General features: G+C 55.0%; 1 protein-coding gene across 1 annotated transcript in view; it reads right to left on the bottom strand.

Annotated features, from left to right (window-relative positions):
* RAP2A (RAP2A, member of RAS oncogene family) overlaps positions 1-3,370 on the bottom strand; it is a 76,351-nt gene extending 72,981 nt beyond the window's left edge. The window contains exon 1 of the mRNA XM_063953052.1: positions 2,652-3,370. Within this exon, the coding sequence (XP_063809122.1) occupies positions 2,652-2,965 (314 nt within the window). The 5' untranslated portion in view covers positions 2,966-3,370. The remainder of the gene's footprint in view (positions 1-2,651) is intronic.
* Positions 3,371-12,991: the final 9,621 nt, after the last annotated feature.

Here is a 12,991-nt window from a genome sequence, read left to right as displayed (position 1 = left end):
TAATTGCCCCTTTAAAAATCGTCTGAGATAGGCTGGCATTCTGCACTTCCGGCGATCTCAGACTCCATTACATCCTACCATTTAGGTTGTCTGGGACAGAGGGTCGACAGCACAAAGGTCGACACCAATTGGTCGACACACCTTAGGTCGACACACCTTAGGTCGACATGGACAAGGTCGACATGGAAAAAGGTCGACGTGAGTTTATGTTTTTTGGTGTCGTTTTCTTCGTAGAGTGACCGGGAACCCCAATTAGTGCACCGCTGCGCTCGCCATGCTTCGGGCATGGTGCCTTCGCTCGGCACACTTTACCATTCCAATCGTAGTCCACGTGAAAAGGTTCAAAAAAAAGAAAAAAAATCGTGAAAAACTCATGTCGACCTTTTTCCTGTCGACCTTTTGTCCATGTCGACCTAAGGTGTGTCGACCAATTGGCATCGACCTAAGGTGTGTCGACCTTTGTGCTGTCGACCTGGAGTCCGGATACAGTCTGGAACAGACTAGAAACTGGACTACCAGATATCTGTCACCAAGAGATCAAGTTGTAGTGCCAGAACATCTCTATGAAGGATTACAGTATGTACCTGGATTATGAAGTGGCTGCAAGGTAATAGGAGGCAAGAGATGTGAACAATAATTGCCAATACAAATACTTGGACATGGGCGGGATGTACTAAAATTATCTCATTCTATTTGCGATATCTATGCAGTAATGACATTATGGTGTCCCTGCTAACTTCGCTAGTATGAACCAAGATTTGCCTGGCTGCACTTCCGATGCGGTCACAGGCAGGTCTACAATGTGCAGGGTACACCCCCCCCCCCCATTCCTACTACCTATCAGCCAGATACACAGCGCTGAGACTCTGGAGCTGGCGGCAGGCATGTTTTCGGTACAGCATGAACCGTCTGCTTTCCAGTGCCGATAGCCTCCGCAGCCGGTATTCAGCCTGCACCCTTGGAGCTGAAGCCCCTGGCAGTGTACAGACATCCCCCAGATCACACGAAGCCCAAAGCAGAGGCAGCAGCCACTTGTTGCCGGTCAATGCTGCTGGTCTCGGTAATGCTGCTCCTGCCCGACCCCTGCCTGGCTCAGACACCAAGCAGCACCATGGCGAGAAGGGCATTGCTGGCGCACAGGACGGACTGTAGCTCCAAGAGTGCAGGCTGAATGCCGGCTCCAGAGGCTCTCCATACCTTAAAGCAGACAGTTCATGCTGTACAGAGAGCATGCCGCCAGCTCCAAAGCCTCTCAGCGCTGTGTATCCGGATGGCTCCAGGCAGGTAGTAGGAATGGTGTCCGGTCTCTAGGTCGATCACACTTAAGTCGACCACTATTGGTCGACAGTAAGTAGGTTGACATGGTCTCTAGATCAACACGAGTTTCACTTTTTTTTTTTAACTTTTTCATGCTTTACGATCCACGTGGACTACAATTGGGAATGGTATTGGGGCACTAATTAGGGTTCCAGGTCACTCTACGGAGAAAACACCAATTTTAAAAACCTCATGTCGACCTTTTGTCCTGTCGACCTTGTACATGTCAACCAATACTTGGTAATGGGGGGGGGGGGGGGGGGGGGGAGATGGAGAACACTGTTCATTGCAGAGCTACCTGTGATCGCAACGGAAGTGTGGCCAGGCAAATCTTGGTTCATACTGGCGAAGTTAGCAGGGACACCATTGCAAAGAGATCACAAATAGAATGAGATAATTTTAGCACATCCCATCCTTGGACATTATTAATAGTCTGGATTCAAAAGGCATTTGCCAAGAGGTAATGGGTCCTTTTTCGGACACAGAAGTCCTTCTGTGCATGCATTAGATGATGCGCGCACCGCAGAAGATACAGGAAGCAATTTGATTGGATTCCTCAGTGCACGTTGCAACAAGAAGCCTATAAGCTTCTATTAGATGCCATACACAGATGGTGTTGCCCACTTGGTCCAAGCTCCGGAATGTATTACAATATAATGCTATACATTCCGGAACCTGGTACATATGCAAACTCTGCAGTTTCTGAGTTTTTACAGCAAAATTACCTTTGATGCATCCTGCCCTGTGCGCTATGTGACATGAGCAGAGCAAATAAATGCCTATGCAGGAAATGAGTGCCGCTACCTACCCTACTGTTCGCCTACATGATTGGTACAGCAAACAGATCACAAGAGGATAACAAGGAAAATTAAGCATTTTATGACAGCACTTCAAAGCCTTACGATGACAATGTTTTACATGAAAGTAATGAGAACACAATGAAAAGCTTTAACATAATTTCGCTTTTATAAGACAAAGGCAGCAGGGCAGGTTTTATGACACACATGATTTAATGACCATGGGATTTATGCCATGTGGGTCTTAATCAAAGGAGATTCCAGAAATCTAGCAGTTAGCTGCAACAGATGTGACAGACAGGGGCCCAAATCCCATCCCCACACAGCGCTATTGTTCCCACACACTTACAGAAGTAATAGCATCTCATGGCCTGACCGCCACACAATAACCCCCCAATGCCAGTCACATCCCACACTCCTGCCCCAGCCACTGGCCCGCTGCTCTGTGCCTCTCTCACCCCCTCTGTCTGGCAACGCCCTGCACAATGACTGCTTGCCCCAGCAACACCTAGGTGAGACCCCGCCACCCCCGCTCGCCTTTTGACGCGGATGATCTGGTCCCTCATGGGCTTGATGTCCTGGAAGCTCTGCTGGTTGACCAGGCTGTACACCAGGATGAAGCCTTGGCCGTTCTTGATGTACAGATCCCGCATAGAGGCGAACTGCTCGGTACCGGCCGTGTCCAGGATCTCCAGCACAGAGGGGGACGAGTCCACCTCGATCTCCTTGCGGTAGAAGTCCTCGATGGTCGGGTCGTACTTCTCGATGAAGGTGCCGGTGACGAACTGCACGGTGAGAGCAGATTTGCCGACCCCGCCGCTCCCCAGCACCACCACCTTATACTCGCGCATCGTCCCCCGCCGCTCCCCGGCGGCATGCAACGGTCCTCACACCACCGCTTCTCCGCCTCCACCTCCGTCGTCGCCGCCGCCCCTCTGCAGCGGCTTCCCGAGGCATGGGAGAGAGGCCGGGCTGCGCGGCCCGGTACCCGGAGACCTGTCCCCGCCTCCTGCGCCTGGCACTGAGAGAATTGCTGCTGCTTGTCCGCTAGCCGCCCCCGGCGTATCGTGCAGCCGGCCTCGCCGCTCCCCCTCCTCCTCCGCTCCACTCGCAGGCCCCGCCTCCGGAGCGTCACCTCACACCTGCCCTGACTATTGGCTCCTATGTCTGTCACCATGGCAACTGTCTGTCCTCCCTAACCCAGGGCGGAGACAGCTACTGACAGGACCAACCGCCGCCTACTCTTCTCCGGATGATGGCAAAGGAACAAGAGCAGTATCCACAGCCCGAGCCAATGGTTACGTCAGGGTACAGACCAATCACAGCGAGCCCCGCCTCCCCAGTAATAACCGCCTCACAGCTCACACACTGACGCCACTGTCAGTGTTGCTGTGTTGCCTAGGATAGCAGTCGATAGCATCGATGGCAGGGAGACCATTTGGTTCTTCCCCATCGATGTAAAAAAAATTAAATATAACATTTGTATTTGACTTCAGGCATAGACCATCGATGAATTTGGGCCATCGGTCAGTGTGGTGCTCCCTAGCTGCAGTCACTTCTGTCATGCGGTGTGTAACACCGATGGTGAAGATGCGTTTTATACATTGCTGGGTTACGATTTAGGAACACTAATGCTGCTTTCACATCGCAAAACCTGCTTTTGAAACGGTTCTTTAAACGGTTCTTAAAACGGTTCTTAAAACGGGTCTGAGCAGTTAAACCCCCTTCACATCTCATGTTGTAACCAGTATATTACCATTTCATTACCGTTTTGGTACCTTTCACACTGAACCATACTTGCCTACCCTCCCGGAATGGCCGGGAGGCTCCCGAAAATCGGGTGACCCTCCCGGCCCCTCGGAAGAGCAGGCAAGTCTCCCGATTACAGGGGTCCCCCCCTGCCCGGCTGCCCACTTAGCGAGTGAAGTGGGCGGTCCGGGCAGGCGATGACGCGATTCTTGTTGAATAGCGTCATGCAAGCCACGCCCCCCACTGTATAATGCCGGTAATTGCGGCATTACACAGTGGGGGCATGGCTTGCATGATGCGATCCAGCAGCCACGCCCCTGTCCCTCCTCTGGCCCGCCCCCGTGCCACCTCCGGCCCACCCCCGTGCCGCCCACAGCCCGCCCCCCTCCTCACATCAGCTCACTGCCCGCCCCCCTGCTGAGCCGACTGGCTGCTCTCTCCCGGAGAGAACAGCCCAAAAGTCGGCAACTGTGCACTGAACCCGTTTCACCCATAGAAAACAGAGGTTGTCATTATAAATGGACTTTTCTGGCCCACGCATTATTAATAATTATTAATTAATTAATTATTAATAATTTGGATAGTCGTATGATGGAACCCAGCAGCTTGAAGCATTTTAACCATGTTTTTATATATGAGTGCATCCTTCACTGTCCCAGTTATTTGTCTGCAGATTTCCTCATCCCCTCTGATTCTTAGCAGCTCCCTCACCTCTTCATCACTCCAAGTTGCCTTTGTATAATACATTTGCAGTAAGAAAACGCTTCTAAACCCACTTTCATGTGTCTCATGTGTTTTTCCTCCAGCTTCCTGCTTCTGCCTGGTGACATCACGCATGGAGACAGCCTATCACCTCCTGTGGCTTGGAAATACCGTTTCAGAGCCTTTCACACTGCACAGTGAAACGGTTCTAAACCGGGTAGGACCCTGCATTTTAACCGTTTCAAAATACCAGTATTTTGAAAACGGTAAATTCAAGGTGGCCCTTTCACATCGCAGCTAGAACCGTTTAGGAAGGCTGAAAAATCGTCAATTTACCGGGTTAAAGCTGCAGTGTGAAAGGGGTATTAACTATCATATAATGCAGGTTAATTGCAGAATTTCTGGAAAGGGGGTGTAGGGTGGGTTCCGAATGTCTGATTTTAGAGCGATTGACGCAAATCGCAATCCCATGAAGGATGGATAATTACCATGTAACAAGTTATTTAGGGGGACATTTACTAAACAGTGATAAGAGCGAAGAAGTGAGCCAGTGGAGAAGTGACCATGGCAACCAATCAGCACTGAAGTAACATCTATAATTTGCACACTATAAAATTATACAAAGCTGCTGATTGGTTTATGGGGCAACTTCTCCACTGGCTCTCTTCTCCGCTCTTATCACTGCTTAGTAAATGTCCTCCTTAGTCTGCCACAAATAAAGTGCAGTTTATGTGATACAGTACATATGACACATGCAGGCACAATGGGGGTAATTCCAAGTTGATCGCAGCTATAACATTTGCAGAGAGAGTTAGATTTGGGTGGGTTATTTTGTTTCTGTGCAGGGTAAATACTGGCTGCTTTATTTTACACTGCAATTTAGATTGCAGATTGAACTCACCACACCCAAATCTATCTCTCTCTGCACATGTTATATCTGCCCCCCCCCCCCCCTGCAGTGCACATGGTTTTGCCCAACTGCTAAAAAAATTCCTGCTGCGATCAACTTGGAATTACCCCCAATGATCAGTAAGCCACTTACCACATTCTCTCTCTGGTGTGATGATTGAGCACTCAGATACACAGACACATACAGCAGACTTTGTAACAACTAATAATGAGAGCGCAGATACAATTGAAAGAATTATAAATTTAATTCACACATAGATAGTAAAACAAAATTACAATAAATTTGATTGCTTGTCTTCTATGGAGAATTAGAACACAGTTCTTTATATCCAGATTACCAGTTTAAAGGTATAATAATGTATCATTGGTAAAGTCAGTGGCGCACGCAGGGGGTTTCCCAAGTACCTGGAAACCCCCCCTGATGACCGGAGTTTAATGTTTTAGAGACGGAGACAGCCCTGTCTCCGTCTCAGCAAAAGCCGCGATCGCGGTGCCGCAACATCAGAGAGCTACATAGCTCTCTACAAACAGATTGTGCGGAGGGAGCTGCTGGCTGCGCATCCTCAACCACAGCAGCTCCCTCCTTCTTAGTGGCGCATGTCTCTTGCAAGCCCCTGGGCTGATATGCACAGTATAAATGTAGTACTGTACCTTATGTAAGTGTGTGTATGCAGTATATATGTTTGTGTGTGTGTGTGTGTGTGTGTGTGTGTGTGTGTGTTTGCTTGTTTATTCATGTATGTGTGTGCATAGGCGTGCGCAGCACATTTTATTAGGGGGTGCACTGTCGGAGGGGCGTGTCTAGCATCACTTACTGGGCGTGTCTCGCACCGCCTGTCGGGCGTATCTAGCACCGCCTATTGACATTCCTTTTCATTCCATATGCACCTTACCTATATGGTGGCTTCTCACAACGGGGAACCTCTGAAGACGCTGTCTGCCCAGGGAGGACATTTCTTCAGTCGGTATTCACTATTCATGTAGGATATCACATGGTACGGAAGATGCCTGTTTGTATAGGTATATAACCAATGTCATCATCATGCAACAGAGATTCAAGCAGACTTGTGTCACCTCCTGCTCCCTGCATTTCTCAGCCACAGCATCATCTCTTTCCTGCATCATTTCTCAGCCACACCATCATCTCCTCCCTGCGTCGTTTCTCAGCCACACCATCATCTCCTGCCTGCATCTCTCAACCACACCATTATATCATCCCTGCATTGTTTCTCAGTCACGCCATCATCTCCCGTCTGCATCTCTCACCATCCCCCTTCAACTCACACGTAACACCACATAGTAGTGGCCCTTACTTACATTAAACTGCACAGTAGTGTCTATTGTTCACATTACACCGCACAGTAGCGTCCCTTATACATGTTACCCCTTACCAAATCCCTTCTTACTGGCTGCACTTGCAATAGGTATGGACAATGAACTGTTATAAAACATATTTGGGAAGGTGTAGGGTGCAGGGAGGGAAGGCATAGGGTGCAAAGGAGGGCAGGTACAAGGTGCTGGGAGGGAAGGAATAGGGTGCAGAGGAGGGCAGGTACAAGGTGCAGAGAGGGAAGGCAAAGGGTGCAGAGGAGGGCAGGTACAAGGTGCAGGGAGGGAAGGCATAGGGTGCAGAGGAGGGCAGTTACAGGGTGCAGGGAGGAAAGGCGTAGGGTGCAGAGGTGGGCATTTACAGGGTGCAGGGAGGAAAGGCATAGGGTGCAGAGGTGGGCAGTTATAGGGAGGAAAGACGTAGGGTGCAGAGGTGGGCAGGTACAGGGTGCAGGGAGGGAAGGCATAGGGTGCAGAGGAGGGCAGTTACAGGGTGCAGGGAGGAAAGGCGTAGGGTGCAGAGGTGGGCAGGTACAGGGTGAAGGGAGGGAAGGCATGGGGTGCAGAGGAGGGCAGTTACAGGGTGCAGGGAGGAAAGGCGTAGGGTGCAGAGGTGGGCATTTACAGGGTGCAGGGAGGAAAGGCGTAGGGTGCAGAGGTGGGCAGTTATAGGGTGCAGGGAGGGAAGGCGTAGGGTGCAGAGGTGGGCAGTTACAGGGTGCAGGGAGGGAAGGCGTAGGGTGCAGAGGTGGGCAGTTATAGGGTGCAGGGAGAGAAGGTGTAGGGTGCAGAGGAGGGCAGATACAGGGTGCAGGGAGGAAAGGCGTAGGGTGCAGAGGTGGGCATTTACAGGGTGCAGGGAGGAAAGGCGTAGGGTGCAGAGGTGGGCAGTTATAGGGTGCAGGGAGGGAAGGCGTAGGGTGCAGAGGTGGGCAGTTACAGGGTGCAGGGAGGGAAGGCGTAGGGTGCAGAGGTGGGCAGTTACAGGGTACAGGGAGGAAAGACGTAGGGTGCAGAGGTGGTCAGTTACAGGGTGCAGGGAGGGAAGGCGTAGGGTGCAGAGGTGGGCAGTTACAGGGTGCAGGGAGGAAAGGCATAGGGTGCAGAGGTGGGCAGGTACAGGGTGCAGGGAGGGAAGGTATAGGGTGCAGAGGAGGGCAGTTACAGGGTGCAGGGAGGAAAGGCGTAGGGTGCAGAGGTGGGCATTTACAGGGTGCAGGGAGGAAAGGCGTAGGGTGCAGAGGTGGGCAGTTACAGGGTGCAGGGAGGGAAGGAGTAGGGTGCAGAGGTGGGCAGTTACAGGGTGCAGGGAGGAAAGGCTTAGGGTGCAGAGGTGGGCAGTTACAGGGTGCAGGGAGGGAAGGCGTAGGGTGCAGAGGTGGGCAGTTACAGGGTGCAGGGAGGAAAGGCGTAGGGTGCAGAGGAGGGCAGGTACAAGGTGCTGGGAGGGAAGAAATAGGGTGCAGAGGTGGGCAGTTACAGGGTGCAGGGAGGGAAGGCATAGGGTGCAGAGGAGGGCAGTTACAGGGTGCAGGGAGGAAAGGCATAGGGTGCAGAGGTGGGCAGTTACAGGGTGCAGGGAGGGAAGGCGTAGGGTGCAGAGTTGGCCAGTCACGGTGCAGGGAGGGAAGGCGTAGGGTGCAGAGGTGGCCAGTTACAGGGTGCAGGGAGGGAAGGCGTAGGGTGCAGAGGAGGGCAGTTACAGGGTGCAGGGAGGAAAGGCGTAGGGTGCAGAGGAGGGCAGTTACAGGGTGCAGGGATGGAAGGCATAAGGTGCAGAGGAGGGTAGTTACAGGGTGCAGGGAGGGAAGGCGTAAGGTGCAGAGGTGGGTAGTTACAGGGTGCAGGGAGGGAAGGCATAGGGTGCAGAGGAGGGCAGTTACAGGGTGCAGGGAGGAAAGGCGTAGGGTGCAGAGGTGGGCATTTACAGGGTGCAGGGAAGAAAGGCGTAGGGTGCAGAGGTGGGCAGGTACAGGGTGAAGGGAGGGAAGGCATGGGGTGCAGAGGAGGGCAGTTACAGGGTGCAGGGAGGAAAGGCGTAGGGTGCAGAGGTGGGCATTTACAGGGTGCAGGGAGGAAAGGCGTAGGGTGCAGAGGTGGGCAGTTATAGGGTGCAGGGAGGGAAGGCGTAGGGTGCAGGGGTGGGCAGTTACAGGGTGCAGGGAGGGAAGGCGTAGGGTGCAGAGGTGGGCAGTTATAGGGTGCAGGGAGAGAAGGTGTAGGGTGCAGAGGAGGGCAGATACAGGGTGCAGGGAGGAAAGGCGTAGGGTGCAGAGGTGGGCAGTTATAGGGTGCAGGGAGGAAGGCGTAGGGTGCAGAGGTGGGCAGTTACAGGGTGCAGGGAGGGAAGGCGTAGGGTGCAGAGGTGGGCAGTTACAGGGTACAGGGAGGAAAGACGTAGGGTGCAGAGGTGGTCAGTTACAGGGTGCAGGGAGGGAAGGCGTAGGGTGCAGAGGTGGGCAGTTACAGGGTGCAGGGAGGAAAGGCGTAGGGTGCAGAGGAGGGCAGGTACAAGGTGCTGGGAGGGAAGAAATAGGGTGCAGAGGTGGGCAGTTACAGGGTGCAGGGAGGGAAGGCATAGGGTGCAGAGGAGGGCAGTTACAGGGTGCAGGGAGGAAAGGCGTAGGGTGCAGAGGTGGGCAGTTACAGGGTGCAGGGAGGGAAGGCGTAGGGTGCAGAGTTGGCCAGTCACGGTGCAGGGAGGGAAGGCGTAGGGTGCAGAGGTGGCCAGTTACAGGGTGCAGGGAGGGAAGGCATAGGGTGCAGAGGTGGGCATTTACAGGGTGCAGGGAGGAAAGGCGTAGGGTGCAGAGGTGGGCAGTTATAGGGTGCAGGGAGGGAAGGCGTAGGGTGCAGAGGTGGGCAGTTACAGGGTGCAGGGAGGGAAGGCGTAGGGTGCAGAGGTGGGCAGTTACAGGGTACAGGGAGGAAAGACTTAGGGTGCAGAGGTGGTCAGTTACAGGGTGCAGGGAGGGAAGGCGTAGGGTGCAGAGGTGGGCAGTTACAGGGTGCTGGGAGGGAAGAAATAGGGTGCAGAGGTGGGCAGTTACAGGGTGCAGGGAGGGAAGGCATAGGGTGCAGAGGAGGGCAGTTACAGGGTGCAGGGAGGAAAGGCGTAGGGTGCAGAGGTGGGCATTTACAGGGTGCAGGGAGGAAAGGCGTAGGGTGCAGAGGTGGGCAGTTATAGGGTGCAGGGAGGGAAGGCGTAGGGTGCAGAGGTGGGCAGTTACAGGGTGCAGGGAGGGAAGGCGTAGGGTGCAGAGGTGGGCAGTTACAGGGTGCAGGGAGGAAAGGCATAGGGCGCAGAGGTGGGCAGGTACAGGGTGCAGGGAGGGAAGGCATAGGGTGCAGAGGAGGGCAGTTACAGGGTGCAGGGAGGAAAGGCGTAGGGTGCAGAGGTGGGCAGTTACAGGGTGCAGGGAGGGAAGGCATAGGGTGCAGAGGAGGGCAGTTACAGGGTGCAGGGAGGAAAGGCTTAGGGTGCAGAGGTGGGCAGTTACAGGGTGCAGGGAGGAAAGACTTAGGGTGCAGAGGTGGGCAGTTACAGGGTGCAGGGAGGGAAGGCGTAGGGTGCAGAGGTGGGCAGTTACAGGGTGCAGGGAGGGAAGGCATAGGGTGCAGAGGAGGGCAGTTACAGGGTGCAGGGAGGAAAGGCGTAGGGTGCAGAGGTGGGCATTTACAGGGTGCAGGGAGGAAAGGCGTAGGGTGCAGAGGTGGGCAGTTACAGCGTGCAGGGAGGGAAGGCGTAGGGTGCAGAGGAGGGCAGTTACAGGGTGCAGGGAGGAAAGGCGTAGGGTGCAGAGGTGTGTATTTACAGGGTGCAGGGAGGAAAGGCGTAGGGTGCAGAGGTGGTCAGTTATAGGGTGCAGGGAGGGAAGGCGTAGGGTGCAGAGGTGGGCAGTTACAGGGTGCAGGGAGGGAAGGCGTAGGGTGCAGAGGTGGGCAGTTACAGGGTGCAGGGAGGAAAGGCTTAGGGTGCAGAGGTGGGCAGTTACAGGGTGCAGGGAGGGAAGGCGTAGGGTGCAGAGGTGGGAAGGTACAAGGTGCAGGGAGGGAAGGAATAGGGTACAGAGGAGGGCAGTTACAGGGTGCGGGGATCGAAGGCGTAGGGTGCAGAGGTGGGCAGGTACAGGGTGCAAGGAGAGAAGGTGTAGGGTGCAGAGGTGGGCAGTTACAGGGTGCAGGGAGGGAAGGCATGGGGTGCAGAAGAGGGCAGTTACAGGGTGCAGGGATCGAAGGCATTAGGGTGTAGAGGAGGGCAGTTACAGGGTGCAGGGAGGAAAGGCGTAGGGTGCAGAGGTGGGCAGTTACAGGGTGCAAGGAGGGAAGGCGTAGGGTGCAGAGGTGGGCAGTTACAGGGTGCAGGGAGGGAAGGCGTAGGGTGCAGAGTTGGCCTGTTACAGGGTGCAGGGAGGGAAGGTGTAGGGTGCAGAGGTGGGTAGTTACAGGGTGCAGGGAGGGAAGGCGTAGGGTGCAGAGGTGGGCAGTTACAGGGTGCAGGGAGGGAAGGTGTAGGGTGCAGAGGTGGGTAGTTACAGGGTGCAGGGAGGGAAGGCGTAGGGTGCAGAGGTGGGCAGTTACAGGGTGCAGGGTGGGAAGGCGTAGGGTGCAGAGGTGGCCAGTTACAGGGTGCAGGGATGGAAGGTGTAGGGTGCAGAGGTGGGTATTTACAGGGTGCAGGGAGGGAAGGCGTAGGGTGAAGAGGTGGGCAGTTACAGGGTGCAGGGAGGGAAGACGTAAGGTGCAGAGGTGGGTAGTTACAGGGTGCAGGGAGGGAAGGCGTATGGTGCAGAGGTGGGCAGTTACAGGGTGCAGGGAGGGAAGGCGTAGGGTGCAGAGTTGGCCAGTCACGGTGCAGGGAGGGAAGGCGTAGGGTGCAGAGGTGGCCAGTTACAGGGTGCAGGGAGGGAAGGTGTAGGGTGCAGAGGAGGGCAGTTACAGGGTGCAGGGAGGAAAGGTGTAGGGTGCAGAGGAGGGCAGTTACAGGGTGCAGGGATGGAAGGCATAAGGTGCAGAGGAGGGTAGTTACAGGGTGCAGGGAGGGAAGGCGTAAGGTGCAGAGGTGGGTAGTTACAGGGTGCAGGGAGGGAAGGTGTAGGGTGCAGAGATGGGCAGTTACAGGGTGCAGGAAGGGAAGGCGTAGGGTGCAGAGGTGGGCAGTGACAGGGTGCAGGGAGGAAAGGCATAGGGTGCAGAGGAGGGCAGTTACAGGGTGCAGGGAGGAAAGGCGTAGGGTGCAGAGGTGGGCAGGTACAGGGTGAAGGGAGGGAAGGCATGGGGTGCAGAGGAGGGCAGTTACAGGGTGCAGGGAGGAAAGGCGTAGGGTGCAGAGGTGGGCAGGTACAGGGTGCAGGGAGGGAAGGCATAGGGTGCAGAGGAGGGCAGTTACAGGGTGCAGGGAGGAAAGGCGTAGGGTGCAGAGGTGGGCATTTACAGGGTGCAGGGAGGAAAGGCGTAGGGTGCAGAGGTGGGCAGTTACAGGGTGCAGGGAGGGAAGGTATAGGGTGCAGAGGAGGGCAGTTACAGGGTGCAGGGAGGAAAGGCGTAGGGTGCAGAGGTGGGCAGTTACAGGGTGCAGGGAGGAAAGGCATAGGGTGCAGAGGTGGACAGGTACAGGGTGCAGGGAGGGAAGGTATAGGGTGCAGAGGAGGGCAGTTACAGGGTGCAGGGAGGAAAGGCGTAGGGTGCAGAGGTGGGCATTTACAGGGTGCAGGGAGGAAAGGCGTAGGGTGCAGAGGTGGGCAGTTACAGGGTGCAGGGAGGGAAGGCGTAGGGTGCAGAGGTGGGCAGTTACAGGGTGCAGGGAGGAAAGGCTTAGGGTGCAGAGGTGGGCAGTTACAGGGTGCAGGGAGGGAAGGCATAGGGTGCAGAGGAGGGCAGTTAGAGGGTGCAGGGAGGAAAGGCGTAGGGTGCAGAGGTGGGCATTTACAGGGTGCAGGGAGGAAAGGCGTAGGGTGCAGAGGTGGGCAGTTATAGGGTGCAGGGAGGGAAGGCGTAGGGTGCAGAGGTGGGCAGTTACAGGGTGCAGGGAGGGAAGGCGTAGGGTGTAGAGGTGGGCAGTTACAGGGTGCAGAGAGGAAAGGCTTAGGGTGCAGAGGTGGGCAGTTACAGGGTGCAGGGAGGGAAGGCGTAGGGTGCAGAGGTGGGAAGGTACAAGGTGCAGGGAGGGAAGGAATAGGGTACAGAGG

This window comes from Pseudophryne corroboree, chromosome 2 (assembly GCF_028390025.1).
Source record: "Pseudophryne corroboree isolate aPseCor3 chromosome 2, aPseCor3.hap2, whole genome shotgun sequence".
Classification (NCBI taxonomy): domain Eukaryota; kingdom Metazoa; phylum Chordata; class Amphibia; order Anura; family Myobatrachidae; genus Pseudophryne; species Pseudophryne corroboree.
Note: the sequence above shows the minus strand (reverse complement) of the source record. Positions and strands in the feature narration are given on the sequence as shown.